This window comes from Narcine bancroftii, chromosome 1, assembly GCF_036971445.1.
Source record: "Narcine bancroftii isolate sNarBan1 chromosome 1, sNarBan1.hap1, whole genome shotgun sequence".
Lineage (NCBI taxonomy): Eukaryota > Metazoa > Chordata > Chondrichthyes > Torpediniformes > Narcinidae > Narcine > Narcine bancroftii.
Window position 1 is genome coordinate 59001788 of NC_091469.1, and position 24346 is coordinate 59026133.

The 24346-nt window shown below is 35.1% G+C and overlaps 1 protein-coding gene across 3 annotated transcripts in view; it reads left to right on the forward strand.

Annotated features, from left to right (window-relative positions):
* cbwd (COBW domain containing) overlaps nucleotides 1–24346 on the forward strand; it is a 58301-nt gene that overhangs the window by 30958 nt on the left and 2997 nt on the right. For 2 of the 3 annotated variants that reach the window (XM_069927931.1, XM_069927943.1), the window contains 8 exons: nucleotides 5420–5466; nucleotides 5751–5837; nucleotides 7824–7868; nucleotides 8100–8156; nucleotides 9489–9540; nucleotides 18864–18932; nucleotides 21842–21907; nucleotides 23913–24042. In XM_069927931.1, the coding sequence (XP_069784032.1) occupies nucleotides 5420–5466; nucleotides 5751–5837; nucleotides 7824–7868; nucleotides 8100–8156; nucleotides 9489–9540; nucleotides 18864–18932; nucleotides 21842–21907; nucleotides 23913–24042 (553 nt within the window). The remainder of the gene's footprint in view (nucleotides 1–5419; nucleotides 5467–5750; nucleotides 5838–7823; nucleotides 7869–8099; nucleotides 8157–9488; nucleotides 9541–18863; nucleotides 18933–21841; nucleotides 21908–23912; nucleotides 24043–24346) is intronic. The other variant, XM_069927940.1, reaches the window with a different exon arrangement.

Genomic DNA, 24346 nt, shown 5'->3' on the forward strand with positions numbered 1-24346 from the left:
TATCTTAAAACTATTTGACATTTCCACGAGAAGGGGAGGGGGTGGTGGAAGTCTCCATCTACCCTATCCATGCTTCTCAGAAGTTAATATACTTCTAATAGATCACCCTTGGAGGGCGTGGCAAGATGGCGTAGAGTCTAGACGTGTAATCTCGACCTCTCTGGCCGGACTTTTAAGTACCCATTTTTTAACCCTTTGTTTTCAAGTTTAAACTTCTTAAATTTCAGTTTAAAGTATTAAGGAACTATTATGGCCATTAATGGTAAAAAGATTAAACCTCAAGTGCAGAAAAAGATACATTTTCGAAGTACTGAAGATTTAGGGCCTAAACAACTTGCTACAGCCTCAGGTTTAATTTCTTCAGTGCCTAAACTACAAAGACTGCCTGTGGGAGCTGAAAAAAAATGTCTACTACTCACCAAGTGAAGGATAGCGCTGGAATTACCCGTTTTCTGGAGGAAGGTGCGTGTTCCCAAGAAGTGGATCCTGATTCTGGAAGCCTTTCGATTTTAACGGAAGGAGCACGCAGGAAGACGACTCCATTGTCTGAAATGCTTCAGGCAGCATTCCAACCTGAAGATTTCGATTTCCTCCGTGATTTTGTGAAAAAACAATGAGCTATGAGGGGAGAACAACGGCGACCCCCTGAGGAAGTCTGAGCGCCGTCACTGGGAGTCCAGACACACAGTAAAACCTTTAAAATGCCTTTTGTTGAGTTGCAGCAGGAGCTGCAGTTACCTGGTTCTGCCACTATGTCAGAGAAAGCAGGGCTGAGCTTTTCTGAGCTACAGTGTATGCAGTTAAACGCTGTCATTCAACCCTTACTGAATGAGATGGTCCAAATGAATGCTAATATAAGTTCAGAATTGAATACAGTTAAAACACGTGTGGAAGCATCTTGTGAAGATTTTTTAAAATTTCAGTCTGCTTTTTTGGAATGTAAACAGCAAGTGGTTTCTAACACAGAAAAAGTGTTGAAGGTTGAAAAATCAGTTATAGAATTGCGAGAACGTGAGAAGGAGTTAGAGAGGAAAATAGACTACTTGGAGAATCAAAGCAGAAGGAATAATGTGAAAATCGTTGGTTTGCCAGAAGGTATGGAAGGACAAGATCCTCTTCGTTTTTTTAAAAACTGGATCCCACAAGTTCTAGGGCAAGAATTTTTTTCTGAAGGCTTGGTATTGGAAAGAGCTCATAGAGCTTCAAGAAGAACACGTTTACCTGGTCAACCACCGAGACCTGTAATAATTTGATGTTTGAATTATTTGGATAGAGAAGCAATACTTCGTCTAGCAGTGCAAAATGTGAGACGACGACAAACTCCGTTATTGATTCAGAATAACAGAGTTTTTTTTTAAATCCTGATTTGAGTCAAGAGGTCATTCAACGTCGATGTCGATTTAATTCAGTTAAAGAAGTTTTGTGGCGTAAAGGTTATAAGTTTACCTTTCGCTATCCGGCAGTGTTGAAGGTGTTTTATGGAGACTATCAATCTCAGTTTTTTGAGAATGATCGTGAAGCAATGACTTTTGCTGATTCATTGCCAGATATGAGGACAAAGACGTAGTCCACCATTGTCTCCTAAAGAAAAATCTGGTTGTTCTGGAAATGGAACAAATGGGAAAAATGGGAATGGAAAGAGTCCAACTTCTTTTGAAATGGGACCTCCTCTTGGATGAATAGAAGAATTTTCTTATTCTTATTATATTTTTTATGTTATCATGATATTTTGATGTTATTTTTTGTTCGGCTGGGGAGGGAGAGATTTGCTCAAGGTTCTACTAGTCATCAGCCACTGGTGGGTGACCCACACCCAATTTTTGTTTAGGGATTACTACCTTTTGGTAGTTTTTTTTGGGGGGGGATTTTTATTTCTTTTTATTTTCATTTTAGTTAGCTTTTAATTTGTGACTTTTTTCTCCTGTCGGAGGGCCTATATACGTTGATTTGAGCTTTCATATAAAGATATTGGTATTTAGTAATATTAGTAGATATGTCAAATTCAAAGTTGATAGAAATTCAAAGTTGAAGTTTGCTACATTTAATGTTCGAGGTTTAAACAGTCCGATCAAGCGTAAGCGAGTCTTGGCGTATATTAAGAAAATTAAAATTGATTTTGCTTTTTACATACGTTTGGTAGAGATATGATTTTACCTGAAATGACTAAATTTGAGACTTTTCTTATGAAGGTACCAGAGAAGGGTATCAAATACTACAGGATGGTATGGATAAAAAGGGTTGGGATAAATCCAAAAGTAAATGGGAAGCGGATATTGGTTTTATTTTTTCCGAGGATGATTGGTTAGATATCTGTCACAATAGTGTAACTAGATTGATAAATGCACGTTATGCAATGATTAATTATAATTTTCTACGTCAATTATACTTAACACCTGAAAAATTTAAAAAGTATGGTTTTCATGAATCAGATTTGTGTTTTAGATGTGGTAATTCTGTTGGAACTTTTTTCCATGCTGTCTGGTCATGTATGTGTGTATATATATATATATATAGATATATATATATATATAATCTTTTTGGAAGAAAATTCAATTGTTTTTAGAATACCTGTATAAGATTAAAATACCTTTAGATCCGACAGTATTTTTACTGGGCAGTTTGCAACCTCTGAAAGGTTTGGGATTAGATAAATTTCAACTTGCTTTTGTATATTTAGCTTTATCTGTAGCGAAAAAATGTATTGCTAGTACATGGAAAGATACGAATATGAATGATATTAAAGATGGCATAACGAGATGAAATATTGTTTAATAATGTAAAAAATTACATATGTTTTGCGTGATAATTACAGTTTTTTTAATTAATAAGTGGTTGTTATATTCAGAATATTTACATTTTAATTTACGTTGATTAGATCTTGATATGTATGTTTAATTTTTCCTTAAATTTTTTTTTTCTTTATGGCTCTCCTTAGGAGAGCTGGCTGAAGGGGGGGGGGTTCTTTTTTTTTCTATATAAAACAAATAATGTTTATGGTTAATTGTTGTATATGTTATCTACTATTTGTATTTTGAATGAATAAATAACATTTAAAAAAAATCACCCTTCACTTTCAATGCTTTCAAATGCATTCAAAACTTTAGATAATACTCTCTTATCCAGGCAACATCCTGGTGAACCTCTTTTGCATTTCTGAGATTTGAAATTGGAGAAAAACCAATTTTTTAATGGTATTGGGAAGGATGTGGCAATGTGGATCAGGGCAGGTTGTTTTTTTTTTTGCCAAAGGTGTGCTTGTTAAATGGAAGGCCTTCAAAGGTAAAATTTTGAGGGGACAGTGTTTGTATGTTCCTGTCAGAATTGAAGGCAACACTAACAGGTATAAAGAACCTTAATTTTCAAGAGATATTGGGGCCTAGGTTAAAAAGAAAATGGAGGTGCATAGCAGGTTTTGACAGCGAAGAACAAATGCAAATGCATCTTTTACTTGAGGAGTAAAAGAAATGCAAAAAGACACAAGAAAGAAAGCAGGAGGGTTAAAAGATCCAAGGTTGCTCTGACAAATTAGATGAAGTAAATTCCCAAGGCCTTCTGCAGACATTGTCCATTCCTATCCTTTTGCTTTTAATTTACTAAGTTAGTCTTCTTGAAGATCAGAGTGTCAAAGAGATGGGGGTGATCTTAAATGGATTTTTTTTGTATCTGTATTTGGGAGATAGTCACTGAGTCTATAGAAATAAGGTAAAATAACACTGAGGTCATAGACCCTATGTAGATTACAGAGGAGGAGGAGTTGCTCACTATATTGAGGAAACAAGGGTGGATAAATTCCTAGTGCCTGAGACCTTGAAGGAAGCTCGTGCAGAGTTTGCAGGGGACGTAGCAGAGGTACTTAAAATGTCTTTAGCCATGAATGAGGTGCAAGAGGATTGGAGGAGAGCTGATGTTCCATTGTTTAAGAAAGCATTTAAGCATAATCTGTAAAATTATAGCGAGCCCAATATCATTCGTGGGTAAGTTACTGCAAGATATCATAAGAGACAAATACATAAATACTTGGATAGACAGGGTCTAATAAGGGATAGTCAATATGGCTTTGTGTGAGATAAATCATCTCTAACCAATCTTGTAGTTTTTTTAAGGAAATTACCAGGAAATTTGATGAAAGAAAGGCAGAGGATGTTGCCAACATGGACCTTTAGTAAGGCCTTTGACAAAGCCTTCTCTGCATGGGAAGTTGGTCAAGAAAGTTAAATCACTCGATATTCAGATATTTTATTTGCAGGAGAAACCAGAGAGGTAGTAGATGATTTCCTGTCTGACTGGAGGCCTGACTGTGTGCCTCAATGATCATGCTGTGTCCATTGTTTGTCATCTGCATCAATGATCTGTTAAATTAAATCAGAAAATTTGCAGATGACACAAAGATTGAGGGTGTAGTGGACAGCAAGGAAAGCTTTTGAAGCATGAAGTGGGAGCTGGGAAAATGGGCTGCAAAATGGCAGATGGAATTTAATGCGAACTAAACTGAGGTGCTGCACTTTGGGTGGATAAACCGGGATATGACTTGCATGGTAAATGGTGGGGCAGTAGAACAGGGAGATTTGAGAATCCAGACTTGTAATTCTTTGGAAATGGCATCACAATCAGATAGTTGTAAGGAGAACTTTTGATACATTAGCTTACATAAATCAACGTATTGAGTGCAGGACTTGGATTGTTATGTAGAAATTGTGTAAGACATTGGTGAGGCCAAATTTGGAGTAACGTGTTCAGTTTTGGTTGCCTACCTGTAGGAAAGATATCAATAAGATTGAAAGTGTGAAGAGAAAACTTGCAAGGATGTTACCAGGACTTGACGAGTTGAGTTATAGGGAAAGTTTGAAGATGTTAGGACTCCATTCCCTGGAGATTTGATAAAGGTATATAGAATTATGTGGAGTTAAGTAAAAGGTGAAATGTTTAAAGGGAACATTAGGGGGAAACTCTTCATTCAAGGTGGTGAGAATGTGGAACGAGTTGCCAGCAGAAGTGGTGAATATGGATTCAGTTTCAACATTTAAGGTAAGAGTAAAAAGATAAAAGAAGGGAGGGCTATGGAGGGTTTTAAGTCCATGTGCATTTTGATGGGACTAGGTGGAATAATAGTTTGGCATGGACTAGATGGGACAAAGGGCTTATTCCTGTGTAGTGTTCTGCGGTTCTACTGTCTGGCTGAGAATGCAGTTAGATATCCTAATTCTGGTCATCAGTCAAAGCACAGTTAGAGGTGAAGTAGCACAGAATAATATGTTCTTCTATTTTCTGAAAGCTCAATGAAATGCATGGTTTCTGGTGGAAGAGAAAATTGTTTTATTGAATATTACTGCTAACAATATCTTTAATGCAGAATCACTTGTTGCTGTTTTATTGATTTAAGTTTATAAATTGGATTGTGTGTGTGTTTTTTTTTTTACAGCATCTGACAGAAGAGAAACCTGAAGGCTTGGTTAATGAAGCAGCCAGGTATTGCATTCACTTCAAAGGAAAAATACTTAAGCCAAAAATAAAGTTTATCCAGCCAGTCATTGAAGTGTGGATCACATTTGATTCTCATTTGTTCAAAGACTACACAAAGACAGTTTATTTTAATGTAATCTTTAAAATTAAGTATCTTAATAATGTAGCTTCTTGTCATTTAACTTCCTCCATATATTCATCAGTGAAATATCTAGAACTATCAGTTTTCATAGCTAATGGTTTTCTGAGAGTTTAATATTCGATTAAATCTGCTGTTTTATTGTGTTCAGGCAGATTGCACTTGGTGACCTTATTATCATTAATAAAACTGACCTGGTCCAACATGAGGAGCTGGTTAACTTGAAAACTGCTGTAAGGTAAATATGAAAAGCCACATGCCTTGAACTTTAAAATTGTCTTGAATACCTTGTCTGGAAGCAAATGTCTCTGAAAGAAATATTTATTTATTAGCTTTTTGTTCTTCAAGCTATCTTAGGCTATAGCATGTGCTTAGAGTGGAAGTCTAAGACGTGCTGATAGCCAGATGGTATCTAACATCCTGCTTCATTGCTGGGTTCTCCATTGAATCACTGTTTTTGCCATTGAATTCAATGGGAAAGGGACCTGATATTTTTTGCATCAGCCCATTGCATCACTGAACCCCATTGGTTCAGCTTTTCCAGCTCACTGCATCTGATAGAAGTCATTTTGTGTGAAAGAGAACCTTAGATGGCAAGTCCTGGTGGTGGGGCCAATGTTAACATTACAGCTCAGGACAGGTCCTTCCGCCCATAATGTTGTACCAATTTATATATACTTTAAAAAAAAATCCCTCTCTACCTTATAACCCTCTATTTTCCTTTCATCCATGTGCCTAAGAGTCTCTTAAATGCCCCTGTTGTTTCAACTTCCATCATCACCCCTGGCAATGCATTCCAGGTACTAACAACTCTTTGCAGTTATTTTTTAAAATTAATGTGCCCCTAAATCTTCACTTTGTACACATGGCCTCTTGTGTTTGCTGCTCCCAACCTGAGGAAAAGGTGTTGTCTGTCTACCTTATCTATGCCTCTCATAATCTCTTGATTCTATTAAGTCACTTCTCATCCTTTTTCGTGCAAAACAGAAAAGTCATAGCTCTGCTAACCTTGCCTCATAAGACACATTTTCCAATCCAGGCAACATCCTGCTAAATCTCCTCTTCACCCTCTCCATTGCTTCCACATCCTTCCTGTAATGAGGTGACCAGAATTGAACACAGTATTCCAAATGTGGTCTCACCAGAGTTTTATAACCTGCAACATCACTACATGACTCCTTGACTCAATCCTTCAATTAATGAAGGCCATAGGGATTCTTAACTATCCTATCAACCTACGTGACAATCTTAGAAATCTATGGATTTGGACACCAAGGTCCCTCTGTTCTTTCACACTTAATTATCCTACCATTAACCATGTACTCTACGTTGAAGTTTGGCCTTCCAAAATGCATCACCTTACACATCTGGATTGACCCCATATGCCACTGAACTGAAATAGTTAGACACTGGGATGTCCCTTTCACTGGTGTGGACTGGGAGGTCAACCATTTCAGTTCTGCATCACATTCCCATACTCCCATGTCTGTCCATGGCCTCATGTATTATCCCACCAAGACCACCTGTAAATTGGAGGAACAATACCTGATATTCTGTCTGGATACTCTCGCCGGATGGCATTAACATTGACTTCTCTGGTTTCACTCACCTGCTCTCCTTTCTCTTTCCCTTCCCTTCCCCCTATCATCTTGTCCTCAGCTCTCCAGCCCCTTCTCTCTGTATACACCTAGCCTTCCATCCTCGCCTGCTTGCTGCTGCTCCTCCTCCCCTTACCTTTTTGTTCAGATGCCTGGCGACATTTTTCCATAGGATCAAGCCTGAAATGTCGTAGCATGATGTTTTTACTTCAACCTTGGTGTCTGCAGACTTTTATGTTTTACTTTTTCTTAGACAGGCACTTGGATACAAGAAAAATTGAGAGTGTGGGTGTGAGGTACAGAAGGTTTATTTGTTGAGTAGTTTTCTATTGGCTCAACGTTGGTTTATTTGTTGAGTAGTTTTCTGTTGGCACAACGTTGTGGGCTTAGGGCATGTACTGTGCTGTAATGTTTTATGTTCTTTAATGCTTTGCACAATTTCAAGTTATCAAAAAAAAATGCAATGCAACCAGTGATATGTTTTTAAGCGTAATCTCTATCGTAGGTAGGAAAGGTATGCATGTAATATCAAATTATGAACAGCAAAGAATCATGGCTTTCAATTTGCATTTTTTTTCATGTTTCGAAGCTTTAAAAGTGTGATCACCTGTTTATGTATATTTCAGGTCAATCAATGGACTTGCTAAATTAATTGAAACACAAAGATCAAGGTGAGTGATGTTTTTTATTCCCCAAATTGGAATTAAAATATTTTCCTTTACCCTTCTGATCTTGACAAAATGAAATTTAATTTTAATTTCAATTGAAATAGATTTTTTCAGGTTCCAGGATTTGTTGGTATGCAGTGAAACATTTTTGTTAGAATTTCTTTTTAAATGTTAAAGATATTCATCATGTGAAGTGCAACCATTTATCACAACTTTTAATTTATTGTCTTTCAGAGTTGAACTTGCAGAAGTTCTTGATTTGCATGCTTTTGATGGCCAAACCAGTGAAAAGTGAGTTTGCACAATGTGATCTGTACTTACCATCTTTAACTTATTGTCTTTGAACTTGCTGTTCTAAGAGGGTCATGCGGTTTTGCAAGAAGAGGGAGTAAAACAAGCTTTCTCTCAGAGAAAGAAGGACAGAAATCAGTTCTGCAGTTTTACAGTCAGCAGCAGCAGCTGGGACTGGAACAGGACAAGCTGGCAAGCATGTGGATAATGGGTTGTGAGTTCTTAGTTCAGCCTGGTCAAAGCCCTTGTTGTTCATGCAAGAGGAGAGGACTGGCAGTCTAATGTTTCACTTGAAATAAAAGAAACAAAAAGGAACTCTGTGGTGACCTGAAAGAAAGAGGTTATCATCTGGAGAACCCTGAAGGGACAAGACACTAGAGTGGCTGATCAGTTGTGGATGTCCTGGAACAAAACATCTCTCTCTGAAAACAGACAAGAACTTTCCTGAGCGGAAACCATTTACCTTTCAAGCACCAAAGCCTGGTGAACTTGATAAATGTTAAATTCTGTGCACAGTATAAGGATTGCCTGCAATCAGTGAACTTGGAGGAATGAGAAGTAAGATCGGACTGTGAATCAAAGAACTTTTCTGAACTTACACACACATTACATAGACGTGCGCTTAGACTTAGAAGGGGGTTAAGTTAGGTTAAGTAAGTCAATAGTGATAAGTTAAAGTGTGATTCTGTTTTCACGTTTAAAGATAATTAATAGCAACTTTTGTTTAGGTAACCATTTGCCTTGGTGAATATCTATTGCTGCTGGGTTTTGGGGTCCCCTGGGCTCGTAACAATCTCAGCATTTGTGGAGAAAACAAACAGCATGATTAACAATGAAAAGGTGATTGACCGGAAATGTTAGAATTTGGGGAGAAAGAAAGAACTATCTGACCTATCGAGTCCTTCTAGCATTTTCTTTTTTTATTTTCGTTATTTGCAGTATTTTATTTTTTGGTGATACTTGTGTCTTGTGTAAATTACCATTGACTGAAGTCAGCAATTGTTTTTAATATAGTGAACTGAGGAGAGGTGAACATGCCAGTAAATGAGGTTAATGCATATTTAAAATGTGAAGAATACATGAATTTTAAGAGCAGTAAAACAGAACTGTGGCAATTACAAGAGAACCTGCAAAAAAATTGATGAACTGTGATGTAGGAGAAAGAAGGTTACTTTCGACCTTCTCCATGACCAGCTTTGACTGTGATGGTATGGTCACTTTGCCTGTCTTCTTTTGTTATTTTTTAATGATTCCGTGCTTATATTAAAGACAAAATTAAATGCATACTTGAAAAGCAGAATTAATTCAATGTATGTGACCTCTTATGTGTAGGTTGCAAGAAAGATTCTGCCTTGCACAGACAACAGAACCTCATCTTGATAAGGTACTCCACTTTACATATTTGAATTTTGCTATTCTATGTCGTTTGTGTTTTGATTAATCTTTTCAGTATAATTTTAAGGGACATCTGCAATTACTGTGTTGAGCTACAGTTTAAATGTGAACAACAAAATTGTTCAATGTATTTCAGTTAAGGTCTCAATATATCAGACTGCATTTGCCAATGCAAAACAATTGGAGTAAACAGCACAACCAAGTTAAGTTAGGCATTGATGCTAATGTTATCTCTGTAAATTTTTCATGGTATCAAATATGGATTAAGTACTATTTGCAATTGAACATTAATGTTTTGAATTTGGTTTTTTAAAAATGCCCTTTCACGAATTTCAGGTTTGAAAATGGATGATCTAAAACCTTTAGAGCTTCCATCTTGGAAATACTGCCATTACATTTTTAGTTCAAATCCTCAATGGCTGCAATTATGTCTGGCCAAAAGTAGGCATACATTGGGTACCCATCTACATCAGTGAGTGATACCCTTAGCTACAGTGCTTCCTTAAAACTGGCTATGGGTGCTTTAGTACACCCACATGATCAAGAAGAACCTTGAAGGGCCTTGGGTGCTGAAGGATTCCTGATCACATTGGAGATTTGGACCTAAAGCTTGGGCTGCCAATGGTTGAGCAGGAAGGAGTCTTTGAAGCTATGATGCAAATCCATGGACAGTTCGTGTCTATAAAGGGACTCCCTTTTGCTTCTCTTTCTCTTATTATTACAAGTGCTGGGCAATACTTATGGTACCTCTTATGGCAGACAAAAGTTGAAGTGCATCATGTATATTAATTTTTATGTATTATTACATGACTATAAAAGGAACCTTGAAGTCACCCTTTAATTATGAGCACCAAATGTGTGAAATAGTGTTACATGTTCCCTCCTGACAAAATTTGATTCAATGATTTCAAATGAAACCAGTTTTGGGAACAGGGTAGAGCTCACAGGATGATATTCAAAAAACAAGATTAACATAGGAATAAGAAATCTGAGTAGGCCAATTGGCCCTTAAGTTTGCTCGGCAATTTAATGTAATCATAGGTGATTCATTTATAACCTGCCTTCCTGTCTGCTCACGGTGACTTTTCACCTTGCTTATCAAGTACTGTATCTAGTTTTGCCTTTTTAAAAAAAAAAACAAAGACTACTTCCATTTCCCTTCTGAAGCGGCGAGTGACAAAGACTGAGCAATAATTTTGACTTGTCTTTCTCAAATGAGTGTCAACTTTTTAAAAATTATGACTGCTGGTTTTTGTACTTCTGTAAGAGAAAATGTCTTTTCCACCTTACTCCATCAGAATCCCTTGGTATCTTGGATGTTTCAATCAAATCTTTTCTCACTCATCTGAACTCTGAACTGTCCTGAGACATTAAGATTCTGCCTTATACAAAGAGACCAATACTCCATGAAATACTTCAGCTCTGGTGTCAGCAATTGCCTTGTGTAACTGAAGCATAACCTCCCTATTTTTATATTAATTTCTCCTAGTAATAAACAAAGTTTTGATAGTTTTCTTGTTTTATTTGTCCATGTGATCTTTGGAAATCTTGCATTAGGATACCCAGATTTTTCTTCTTAAAATTAGTAATTTTATTTTTTTTAAGTTTATTTAAAGATTTTATCACAGGAATAAAAAGAAAAATTACATTTAAAGGAAAAATATAAAATAAAATAATATAATTACAATACAACATCAATAACCTAACTTAATTCAACCTAACCCCCCCTACATATACAAGAACTAAAAAAAATCTATATATAAAAAAACCTACCCTTCCCCTCCCCCAAAATAAAGAGTGAAGAATTAGTAAAATTAATAATATTATATATTAAAAAAAAGCACACACAAAGAAATAAAAAAATAACAAATAAAAATAATTTAAAAAAAGATTTATCAAATCTAGAATATCACATCTAGGAAAAATACTTAAGTCAAACTTAATTGCATATACTTAACAAATGGAGTCCACTTCAACTTATAAAAAGACATCTTATCTTGAATTGAAAAAGATATCCTTTCCATAATTAAACAAGACTTCATCTCTAAATACCACCTATCCAAAGTTAGTATATTTCTATCTTTCCAAGTAGATGCTATACATTTCTTGGCCACTGCTAAAGCTAAATAGATAAAAGAAATCTGATAATCATTTAATCCTAGATCAATTAATGATTGCATATTCCCTAACAAAAATATATCAGGATCTAATACAACACAAATATTATATAATCTATTAAATATAGATTGAATACCTTTCCAAAACTGTTGCAATCGGTCACGTAAAAAAATACTAGCTATCTGATCACAACGAAAACAACAATCTGACTTACTAAGACCAAATTTTTTAAATTTTTCTGGTGTTAGATATAATTGATGTATAAAATTATAATTAATCATTGCTAATCTAGCATCAATCAATTTCCAAATACTATTTTGACAAATTTCCATCCAGGCTTCATCAGCTATTGTAGAACCTAAATCTTTTTCCCATTTCAACTTATCTTTATCCCAATCTTTCTTACTTTCAATTTCTTGTAAAATACAATACAAATCAGATATATACCCCTTTTTTGGTATTGAAAGTACATATTTCTCAAAACTAGTTTCGGGCAATAAAGTCATTTGACAACCACATATTTGTTTTACAAATGATCTTAACTGATAATACACAAATACAGAATTTCCACTAATACCAAATTTCTTTTGTAATTCCTCAAAAGAACAAAAAATGTCCTTCAAAAAAACAATCAGATAATTTTTTTTATACCTTTCCTTTCCCATTGTTTCAAAGTGATATTGGAGACCGTAAAAGGAACAAGTTGATTATTATATTATGGCAATCGCCCAGACCATTTATTTTTAAGCCCCATTTTATCAAGTTTACTCGTCCATAAATTCAATAAATGTTTCAATATTGGTACATCATAAGTTCGTAACAAATTTTTATTCCATTGAAACAAAAATTCATGTGGAGATTTTTCTAAAATAACTGCCAGTTCTATCTTTGCCCAACTGGGCGGATCCTCCATATTCATTAATGCACTAAGAAATTTAAATTGAGCTGCCTCATAATAATATTGAAAATTAGGTAATCTCAAACCTCCAAATTGAAAGTCCCACATCAATTTTTTTATTGCTACCCTCGGAAATTTTCCCTTCAATAAAAATTCTCTAACTGTTTTATATAAATCCTTAAAAAAACTTTAAAAAAAAAATAAGGAATTGATTGAAATAAATATTGCATCCGAGGAAAAATATTCATTTTTATAGTATTAATCCTCCCCAATAAACCTAAAGGTAAGTCCTTCCATCTAATCAAATCTAGTTTAATCTTTTTTATTAAAGGAAGGTAATTAATTGAATATAAATCTTGATATTCTGTATTAACGTTAATTCCCAAATATTTAATTTGTTTTGTCCACTTCAATTTCGTAATATTTTTATAAATCGAATAATCATCTTTACAAATTGACAAAATTTCACTTTTAGCCCAATTTACCTTATAGCCAGATAATTGACCATAAATTCCTAAAGATTCTTGAATTGCTGGTAAGGAAATATCAGGATCTACCAGATATAATAAAACATCATCTGCAAATAAATTAATCTTATATTCCTCATTCAAAACTCTCATACCCTTAACATTTTCATTTTGACATATTAACTGTGCCAAAGGTTCAATAACTATAGCAAATAAAGCAGGTGACAATGGACATCCTTGTCTTAGACCGTGTTAAATCAAAAGATTCTGAAATCTGTCCATTAGTAGCAACTCTAGCCTTCGGACTATTATGTAAAGCCTTTATCAATCCAATAAACGAAGAACCAAAACAAAATTTCTCAAGTACTTTAAATAAAAACTTCCATTCCACTCTATCAAAAGCCTTTTCTGCATCTAATGAAACCACTATTGGATATTTCATTTGAGATTTAAATTTATTTATCAAAGTAATTAATCGCAAAATATTATCAGACGCATATCTATTTTTTTATTAATCCTGTTTCATCTTTATGTATTATTTTAGGTAAATAATGAGCCAATCTATTAGCCATAACTTTAGCCACAATTTTATAATCTACATTTAACAACGATATTGGTCGATAAGAAGAAACCTGTAAAGGATCTTTATCTTTTTTTGGTATAACTGTAATTATTGCATTAGTACAAGATTCAGGTAATTGAAAAGTTTTATAAATCTGTTGTATTACATTCTTATAAATAGAAGATATATCAACATAAAAAGTTTTATAAAATTCTATAGAGAACCCATCTTCACCAGGTGCCTTTCCATTTGGCATATCTCTTATAGCCATTTCAATTTCATTCTCTGTAAAAGATTTATCCAACTCTTGCTTATCTTGATTCAACTGTGGCAAGTTAATATTTTTAAAAAAAGAATCTATTGCATCTTCATTTACATCTTTACACTCAGATGTATATAGTTTTTTATAAAAATTACAAAATTCCTCATTAATTTCTTTTTGTCTAAAAGTAATACCCGATTTTTTTTCTAATTGCTGGTATAATCCTAGATAATTGTTCTTTTTTTAACTGCCATGATAAAACTTTGAGCTTTCTCACCCCATTCATAAAACTTATGTTTAGTTCGATTCATTAAACATTCAAATCGATATGTTTGTAATTCATTATACTTTAATTTTAAATTAGTTAACTGATTCTTTTGCATTTCAGTAGCATTTTTTTGAAATTCTTTTTCACTAACAGTTATCTTTTTCTCTAAATCTTCAATCTCCATCATTCTTTCTTTCTTTACTTTAGATGCATAGCTAATAATTTGACCTCATAAAAAAGCTTTCATTGTGTTCCATAAAACAAAATGACTAGAAACAGAATTAGCATTATTACTAATAAAATCCTCAATTTGTTTTTTTAAATAACAAATAAATTCTGGTTTTTGTAATAACATAATGTTAAATCTCCATCTTAGGGTTCTCTGAACATCTTGTGAACTGTGATATTCTAATAATAATATTGAATGATCTGAAACCAACCTTGCCTTATAATCCACAGATATAACCTTATCCTGCAAATGTGTTGAAATTAAAAAATAATCAATTCTTGAAAAGGAATTATGATGTGAAGAATAAAAAGAAAAATCTTTCTCTGTAGGATTAAGTCTTCGCCAAATATCAACTAAATTCAAATCTTTCATCATTTTAGTCACTTGTACTGCCATCTTAGATTTCTTAATTACTCTTGGATACTTGTCCAATAAAGGCTCCAATACCACATTTAAATCTCCCCAATCATCACATTGGAATTCGTTTGTCCAAGTAATAAAGACACATCTACAATAAAAGCTGTATCTTCAACATTTGGAGCATAAACATCAAGCAAAGTCCAAGCCTCATTAAGAATTGTACAATTCAATTTTAATAATCTTCCTCCATTTTTCTCTTCATTCTGTAACTGAAATGGTAGATTCTTATGCACCAGAATTGCCACTCCTTTCGCCTTTGAATTAAATGAAGAATAAAAAACTTGTCCAACCCATTCACGTTTAAGTTTCAAATGTTCCTTATCTGTTAAATGAGTTTTAATTTTTTTAAGTAAGCAAGTACTTTCTTACGCTTAATAGGATTATTTAAACCCTGAACATTAAGAGAGGCAAACTTAAGTTTAGACATTACTTACAATAACACAAAGAAAAAGAGGAGAGAAAAGAGAAAAAAGAAAAACACCCCCTTCCCTTATCCCCTCCTAAAACTACAAAAAAAATTAAAAATAATTAAAAAAAACTTCACTCCTTAATCCAAAAATTGATTAAAAAAAAGAACAGGTAGGAGGTTACAACCTCCTGTCTCAACCGCTCAATGCGGTAACTCCCACAAAATATTGGGTGTGAGATAACTCACACGTAGCTGATGACTTCTGGAAAATGATGCCCACCCAGCTCCCTCTCCCAACTCCCATTTCACAATAAACTATCATCATTATCTGAAATCTTCTCAGGAAAAAAAAAAAATTTTTTTTAATCAACTTTGTCACTCCGACCACATTTGCTTCCATTTCTTCTTGGAATTCGGTTCCCATCTTGCATCTCCACTCTCCTTGGACTACGTCGTTCCTGAAATTGTGTAATTGGCAGTAATTGAGCAAACTCCATAGCTTCCTTAGGATTATCAAATAATTTTGGTTGATAACCATCTTGAAAAATCTTCAATACAGCAGGATATCTAAATGTTGCTTTATATCCTTTTTTCCACAACACTTCTTTCACAGGATTAAATTCACGTCGTTGAGACATAACTTCTTGACTCAAATCCGGATAGAAAAAAACACGATTGTTCTGAACCATCAGGGGAGATCCTCTTTGTTGTGCATTTCTTATAGCCACACGCAAAATTGTCTCTCTATCATAATAATTTAAACAACAAACCAAAACAGGTCTTGGATTTTGTCCTGGAAAAGGCTTTCTTCTCAAAGCCCTATGAGCTTTATTATACCAATTTTATGCCTTCCGGAAACTTATCTTGTCCTAACACTTGTGGAATCCATTCAGTGAATAATTTTCTTGGATCTGATCCTTCCATATCTTCTGGCAAACCAACAATTTTTATATTATTCCATCTAGATTGATTCTCCAAATAATCAACCTTTTTCACCAAATTTTTATTCTGTATTTGTAAAATTTCAATTGTTTTATTTACATCTTGTATTTGGTCTCGTACCTCAACTATGCCTTGATCACAACCATCAAGTCTTTCACTCATTTCAAGTTTAAAAGCTCCATAATCAACCATCTGTTGAGTATTAATGTCCACCAAAGTATTAAGCTTTGTATTAACCTGAACTAAAGCCTTACCTATTTCTTTTATTGTAGAGGATAACTTAGATTCAAGATTCTTAATAAGCATATCTACTGGAATAGATTCAGGCACAGTAGGATCTTGCTGTTTCTGTATAGCAAAAGGGTCTTCTATTTCCTTTGGTGTAACTGCTTTTCTTATAGTGTGACTGCGTGTGGAAACCCCTGTCACAGTCTCCTCAGCAGTATCTGGAGGCTGATGGCTTGGGTTATCCTTAACCCATATTATATCAAATGCCTTCATTACATTGATGTCTGTTGAAGTCTTCATTACTGGAGGTGCATTTCGCAGCGCCACCGCTACATCAATCGGTAAGCGTCTTTTCGAGGTCGGGTCTTCAGCTGGCAGCGACCCAGCTGTTATAGCTGTCAAAGACTCACTGACAGCGCTCACAGCGGGCGTTGATTCACGCGCACGCGCCTGGCCAGCCCTTTGTTCCAAGGGCTGCCGGGCGCCATCTTTAAAGAGCCCTGCCGACAAAGAGCGGAGCACCGTTGCCGAATCTTGTACCTCTCTTCCTGGATCTATTCCACGCTGAGTCCTGGCTTCTTGTAAACAGGTAGGCTCAGATAACTTCGGAAAATGCAATTTCTTAACAATCTGTGGCCGTTTTTTTTGCTTCTTTTCAACAGTTGTACCATTAGAAACTAATTCAACACCTCTAACTATTTCTAAACTTTTAAAAAGTTTTAACGGGCACTTATAGACAAAACAATAACAAAGAGTCAGGAGAGGACTGGAAGGCACGTCTGTTCCTTACGCCATCTTGCCACGTCCCCAAATTAGTAATTTTATATTTTCCTATATTAAGCTACTTGTCAGTTCTTTGCTAACTTGTATAATCTTTCTATATTCTTTATAGTCACCTTGTGTCTTCTTCACTGCTTGCATTCATACCGATGTTCGCTTCAATTTTTTTTGCTCCAGCTTTCAGTATCTGTAGGCTCTTATGTCTACACTTTACATTCCTGCTAACCTTTGTATGATCAGAATTGTTTAGCAAGCATACTTTACGGGCCTTAATCTAAATTATTTGTAAAATTGAAAAGTGTTGAGGCCCCAGCGCCTATAACTATCACACAACACTCATTGCACTTTGCCAACCAGGAAAAGATCAGTTTCTGCATTTGTGGTGAAACCACTATTGTGTATATTTGTCATATGTAAATTACATGACCTTTCCTGGTTGACCTTGCTCTCACTGGCTGGCTCATGACTCCTCCCCTTTCTTCCCCATAAAGGCTGTCATGCCACAAGCCTGCCCCCAGTTTGAGTCCCGGTCAGTGTGAGTGACCAACACAGGGATGCTTTCTATCTCATGGTTATAAAAGCCTTCAGTTTCGGCAGCTTGAGTCTGTGTAATTGATTGTGCATAAGCATTCTCTTTGCATCATGTTAGCTGCTCAATTTTCTGTACACTCCAATGTGTAGCCACCTATTCCTGTAATAATATTTGATGTGGCACCTTATCAAATGCTTTCTAGAAATATTAATGTATTCACTGGTTCCTTTTTTATCCACAGTACATGTGACTTCATCAAAGAAACACAATATAGCACACAGCAAAATTACCCTTCAACAAAATCATGTTGACTCTACGGCATCTTTGTTGATAGCTTCTAACATTTTCCTCATGCTAGATTCTAAGTTGATTGACCTGTGGTTTCCTGCTTTCTAGCTTCCTTTTTTTGAATAAAGAAGTTATCTTTGCTGTTTTCCATCCTAATGGACACTCACCAAATATAGGGAATTTTTCAGAATATTAGAAGAAAAGCATCAGCTCAATAAAAATATTCTCAGAAAGTAGTTTCATCTCCAAAATAATATGAAAGGGAGGAGAAGAGTATGAGATGAAATACCTGAAAATGAGTGAACAGTATCGTGTTAGCACAAAAAATTCAGACCAAGAAATTAAAAATGGAAACAAGAAGATGACATATAAATTGAACAGGTATTTTGCATCAGTCTTTCCTATTGAGTAAACAAGTAATATTCCATACACCCCTAAATCAAGAATTGTTAGAAAGGGTGAAACTTGAGGAAATTAGCATAACTAGTGAAGTGGAACTGTGCAAATTGTTGGAGCTACAATCTGATAAAACCATAGTTCTGTTTGGATTTCTTCTTGGAGTCTTTTTTTAAAAAAAGGGTTATAAAAATATTCAGATGTGCCATTAAAGTATTGTTTTTTTACAAGAAAATTATGAGTTATGTGTTGTAGTGTATACAAATAATTATTTTCTGTGTTTTGGTGCTATACTTTGGAGTTAGCTTGATGTAAATATTGATCTGCTATTCTCTTGTGTAGTCAGATCTGTCCAATATTGATATGGAGATGAAACTATTACCAAGAATATTTCATTGAACACGACAATAATTTGCTGAAAAGAATTGTAATAAGAAGAGAATTCCAATATTTGTCAGACTTGTACACCTCATGTTAACTATAGTATGAAGCTTTGTGGTTTTGTTTTATTAGAGTATTGTTACAGTTACATTTGAAGTTTCTGGCACCATTTTAGAAGAGGATTTAAATCTATACATTCAGGTATGTTTTTAAATACCTTATGTTTATACATTTTTCTTTTAAATTTGACATAGTTTCTCATGTAGGATCTATGCAAACTTAACTGCAAATCACGTAATCAATAACTGCATTTTTTTAATTCTGTCTTTGTATTTTCTTCCTTGTTGTCCATGACTGGTATTAGAGGCATTTTGAAAGTGAGTTTTAAAATCAAAAGGATAATAGATTGAAAAGTCTTATCAATGGGAGTGCATGCCATTTCTAAATGATTGATTGGCACCATGTTGGCACCTCTGATCTTTTGGTAACCTGCTCAATGTGGTAATACATTGTGTGGTTTGGTTTACATTGATATTACATCAGTCTACGGCATAATATTAGGCCATCTCATGTTTATCTGAATGTCCTTTTATTTTTCCTATTAGTATAATTGAAACAATTATAGGTGTGAACTTCAGCACAGGAAGCATTTAAAAAGCATTGTTTATGAAATGTACCCAAACTTTCTCAGGATCTATGACAATTTCTCTAACTGAATCAGAATGATTAGAACTCCCATCCATTTGTGAAGGGGAAAATATAACAATGGGATAGCCTGATTGACTATCACACTACAAAGCCATAATTTCTTTTTTTTAATACTTTTTTTTAATTTTGTGGACCACATGTATCAAGAAATAACCATTACTTAAATACATAATTTTTTTTTATTTCAATGGTACAAGTTGTCCATATCGCCAAACAGTCCCATTCTCATTCCACTACCCACCCCCAGCAAAGCCCCAAAATAAAAGAAATAAAAGAAAAAGAAAATAAATAAGATCAAAAGAACAAAAAAGGAAAAAAAAAGGAAAGAAGGAACAGTCGGGATCTGGTATCCAGTTCAGAGGATCTCATTCCTTTTCTTGCGTACATCTCAAATAGGGAAAGAGCCAGGACAAAGTACTCAGGAACAGAATAAGTATCCCTAAATATTCAACCCTGCATTCTGCAAGTATGGCTGCCATACTTGCAAAAACATATTACTTAGAATCTAAGGAAGAAGTATAATTTTCTCCAGGGGAGAATGCATTTTTGCATTCCATCGGGCTATATCCAGAGGGGAATCAGATTTCCAAGTAACAACAATACATTTCCTGGCCACCACCAATGCAATTTTAAGAAATTCTAATTGGTACTTGGTCAGCCTCATTTTGGATCTTAAGTCCACAGTATTTCCTAGGAGAAACAATTCAGGACTTTGTGGCAATTGTTTCCCAATAATCTGATCTAATAAAATTCTTAAATTTTCCCAATAAGGTTTCACTTTAGAGCATGACCAGGTGGAATGTAAAAAGGTTCCTGTTTCTTCACCACATCTAAAACATATATCTAATATATTAGACTTTAATTTATGTAATTTCTGTGGGTAAGTTATAGCTGATGCAAAAAATATTATATTGCACCAATCTACATCTTACATTAATTGTATTGAAAGCACTGACACAGGGAGGTTCTTCCTCCTCAAAATGATAATCAACTATTGGCCAGGTCACTTTTAATAATTGTAATAAATGGCAGTTTGAAACATGAAAGGGATGATCTGGAAATGAGAGTTTGAATATTTTAGAGAGAGTTATTTTCCTTTTTCCTCTGTGACTGTGCAGAAAGTGACCAAATAATTCCACTGGTTGAATTATTAGCTGGATTTAGATGTTGCACTTCAAATCCTCTTTCATCTTCATGAAATACAGTTGAAGCTTGTCTTGAAAATGCCATCTTTCAGATAAGGTGATTTTTTAAAATCTCTGTGAATCTGATCCAGTGATCTGAATGGTGGTGGCATGATATCATCAATGAAAAATATATTATCATTTATATAAATACATGGTATAGTACACTAAAATTCTTGCTTCTGGCAGCCACACCATAAATTAACTTGACACAATGCGCCTTGAGACTCAAAAAGAGATCGTAAATACAAAAGGAAAGATAAATATTCCCACTTGTAGCTAGTGCAATAAGTTTATGGTTACGGTTGCACAGGGAGGATCGAGAGCCTGATTGCTGTTGGGGGATTGAAAAGCTGTTCTTCAATGTAGAGGTGCCAGACTTCAGGTTTCTGTACCTTTTGCCTAAAAAGATCAGGATCAGGGTGATGGGGATCCCTCATAATATTGGCTACCTTATTGAAGAAGTTCCTCACACAGATAAATATCTTCAACCCTCTACCAATGCCATGAGGAATAGATAAACTGATTATACCTTTTCCTGGGATTTTGATATGCGAGAAATGATTCCCGTATATACTCGTGTCAAAGTTGATCTCATGTAAAAGTTGACCTCCTATTTTTGGCCCAAAATTCTGAAATTTTCCACATATCTTGTGTAAAGGTCAACCCTAGCCCCTCACCTTGGCCCCACAGGCTTGAGCTCCGACTCCTTGAAAGTGGATTCTTGACCCGGTCGCCTGCCCATCAAAGCTTCCAGCACCTCAAAGGCAAACTCTCGCCTCTGCCCCAGCCACCCGCCACCTCAAATACAGACTCCCTTGGCCCCAGAAGCTCGCTCATTGGATCTCCCAACCCCTCTGACAATGCAGATACTTACGGCGGTCCCGACCTCTCCTGTGGTAAGACATGTTTTGATGTGCAGTCTCTGGATTATTACTTTAATTCATTGTGTTCTTTATTCATTTAGAGATCATTTGGACTTCTGCTATTGATATGGTATTTTGGATTCTAGTGTGAATTTCATCACCTCAAACGTAGTGTCCATATAATAATTGATCCCATAAAGTTAACATTAAAAAAATGGTCCACAAAATTCAATTTTTACATGAGTATATATGGTAGTTATATAGCTAAGCACTATCTAAATAATAGATTTTGTTTGCAGCAATTTAAATATAATAAAGAACATTGTAAATAAATTTGTTTCATTTATTTTAGAATCTGTTATGGGAAAAACAATTGAAGAATAATTCAGGCAATACAATGGAAATAATACGATTAAAGGTGATTACTCATTGATTAGTTCTAAAAATGAGGGGTAATAATTTTCAGCAAACAGTACCTTTTGTATATTTTTACCTTGTTGTATTCAGCCCTGATATTAGAAGATTCTGCTTGTCTGTACTTCATTTAACAATGAAACAGCAATTGGTTTTAAATAACAGGTATAGGTATACCCTACTTTACAAATACTCACTTTATGCAAATTCGCTTTTACGAAAGCACTGAGCTGTTCTAGAGGCTGCGTGTGCACCCTGAGCAGCTCATCCTCTCTCTCCAACATCCCAGTCTCCTGCACCTCCCGCCACCTCAACCTCCAAAGACTCAGCCTAACTACACTGTACATACATTATTTCTACTTTATAGACTGTGTATTTATCATATGCTTGCTTTTAATAAATGTTTGTGTTATTTTAGGTTTTATGTGTTATTTGGTAGATTTTTGGGGGGTCTGGGAATGCACAAAAAATTTTTGCATAGAAATCACTTCTTTAGGCCATTTCGGCTTACGAAAGGTTCAGTAGGAAAGCTCTAGTTTCGTAAAGTGGGGTATACCTTTATAGAAAAGGACAAATGACGGAAATAATGGAAGTTCATTTTCTGTGTTTTACTTAATGTGAACCCAAAGCTTACTACAAGCTTTTGTGTAATTTTATGATAGATTTTACAGGTGGCATGGTTAGCATAGCATTTAGTGCAACACTATTGCAGTGCCAGTGATCGAGACTGGGGTTTGATTCTTGCGCTGTCTGTAAGAAGTTTGTATGTTCTCCACGTGTCTACATGTGTTTCCTACAGATGCTCTGGTTTCCTCCCACTGTCCAAAATGTACCGGGGGTTGTATGTCAATTGCTCTTAATTTGGCGGCATGCGCGCGTGGACCAAAAGAACCTCTTACCTTGCTGTATATCTAAAAAAAAAATTTAATTATAAAATTATAGGCTTCATCTGTGATTTTTATCCAGAGCTACTTGCGTTAGGAAGTTTGGAGGTTTTATTCTCTGACTGAACTTAATTTGTTGAGTGTAACTGGAGTAGTATAGTTAGCTGTAGGGTGGTGTGACAAATAACACAGAAAACTTCAGATTCCCGGTCTCAAGTTCTTACTGTGAATTGACATCTGTTTAAAAGTAAATACAAGGAAAAAGTGCAAGCTCAATTTTACTTGTGATGACCCCTTGGTTTAGCATGGTCCTTCTGATAACTCTTTAAACTTACACACAAAGTCTGCAATCTTGTAGAAATATCAAAGGATAGAACCATAGAATGCTACAGCACAGAAAACAGGCCATTTGGCTCCTCTAGTCTGTGCCAACTATTATCTCCCTAGTCCACTGACCTGTTCCCATTCCAAGTACTAAGTACTGTAGGTTCAAAGATTGTGATTTTCACTGTTAATACAAGCAGGGAATCCAAGATCAGGGCATAGTTTACTAATCCCCCATAAGTAGAGATGCAACAATGTGCTTGGAGATTGACTCAATACATAATACTACAAGAAGTTATGCAAGCCTGACCGTTGGTAGTTTTCTTGTCTGCTTCTCTTACCCTCTTATAAATTTCTGTACAGCTGGATTTGTTTCCTTTCAGTGTCCATATTTCTGGTTGCTAAAGTGATGGGAGTTACCATGGAAAGGGTTGGATATCTCTCTGTTACTGCTGCCTGTCTCCATTTAATAATTTTGGATCTCACCAAATTTTCTGCCACCTTCACTCCTTTGTCCTGCTTTGATTCACCAAGAAAATTCACGATTAACATTTTTTTAGTACTCTCTTGAATAGAATTTTGGACTCTAGGAATTGAATCTGATTGCCAAACATCAGTTTTGATGCTGAAGGGTAACTAATAATTTCCTATTTAAGCCTGTTTTGTCCATCAAGCCAGTTGAATTGTTTGTACATTTGGTACGAAACAATTTTTGTCTGTCTCTGTCACAATAAAATGCATTCTACAAACTTTTGTTTTGGCCTCTGATAAATTTATCGTGTCAAATGTATTCTTTGGCAGGGTATTGTGTCCATAAAGGAAAAGCCACACCAGATGATTGTCCAAGGTGTCCATGAGCTTTACGAGATAGAAGAAACTTTTATTAACTGGAGTTCAGAGAGTGAAAGAATCAACCGATTTGTGTTTATAGGTAACCATCTAAAATGGCTTTTTTATATAGAGTACATTTAATTTCAGATGATGTGACAAAATATTGCAAATTGCAGAAATGCCTTCAATTTTTCAGTTTGAGAGAACCTACTATAGCTTTTCCTGTTAGACCAGTGGTTCTCAACCTTTTTCTTTCCATTCACATACCAATTAAGTATTCCCTATGCCTTAGGTGCTTTGTGATTAGTAAAGGATTGCTTAAGGTGGTATGTGGGTGGGAAAAAAAAAGTTTGAAAACCACTATTTTAATTGTACCTAATTGACTTGGTATGTGCATGGTTTCG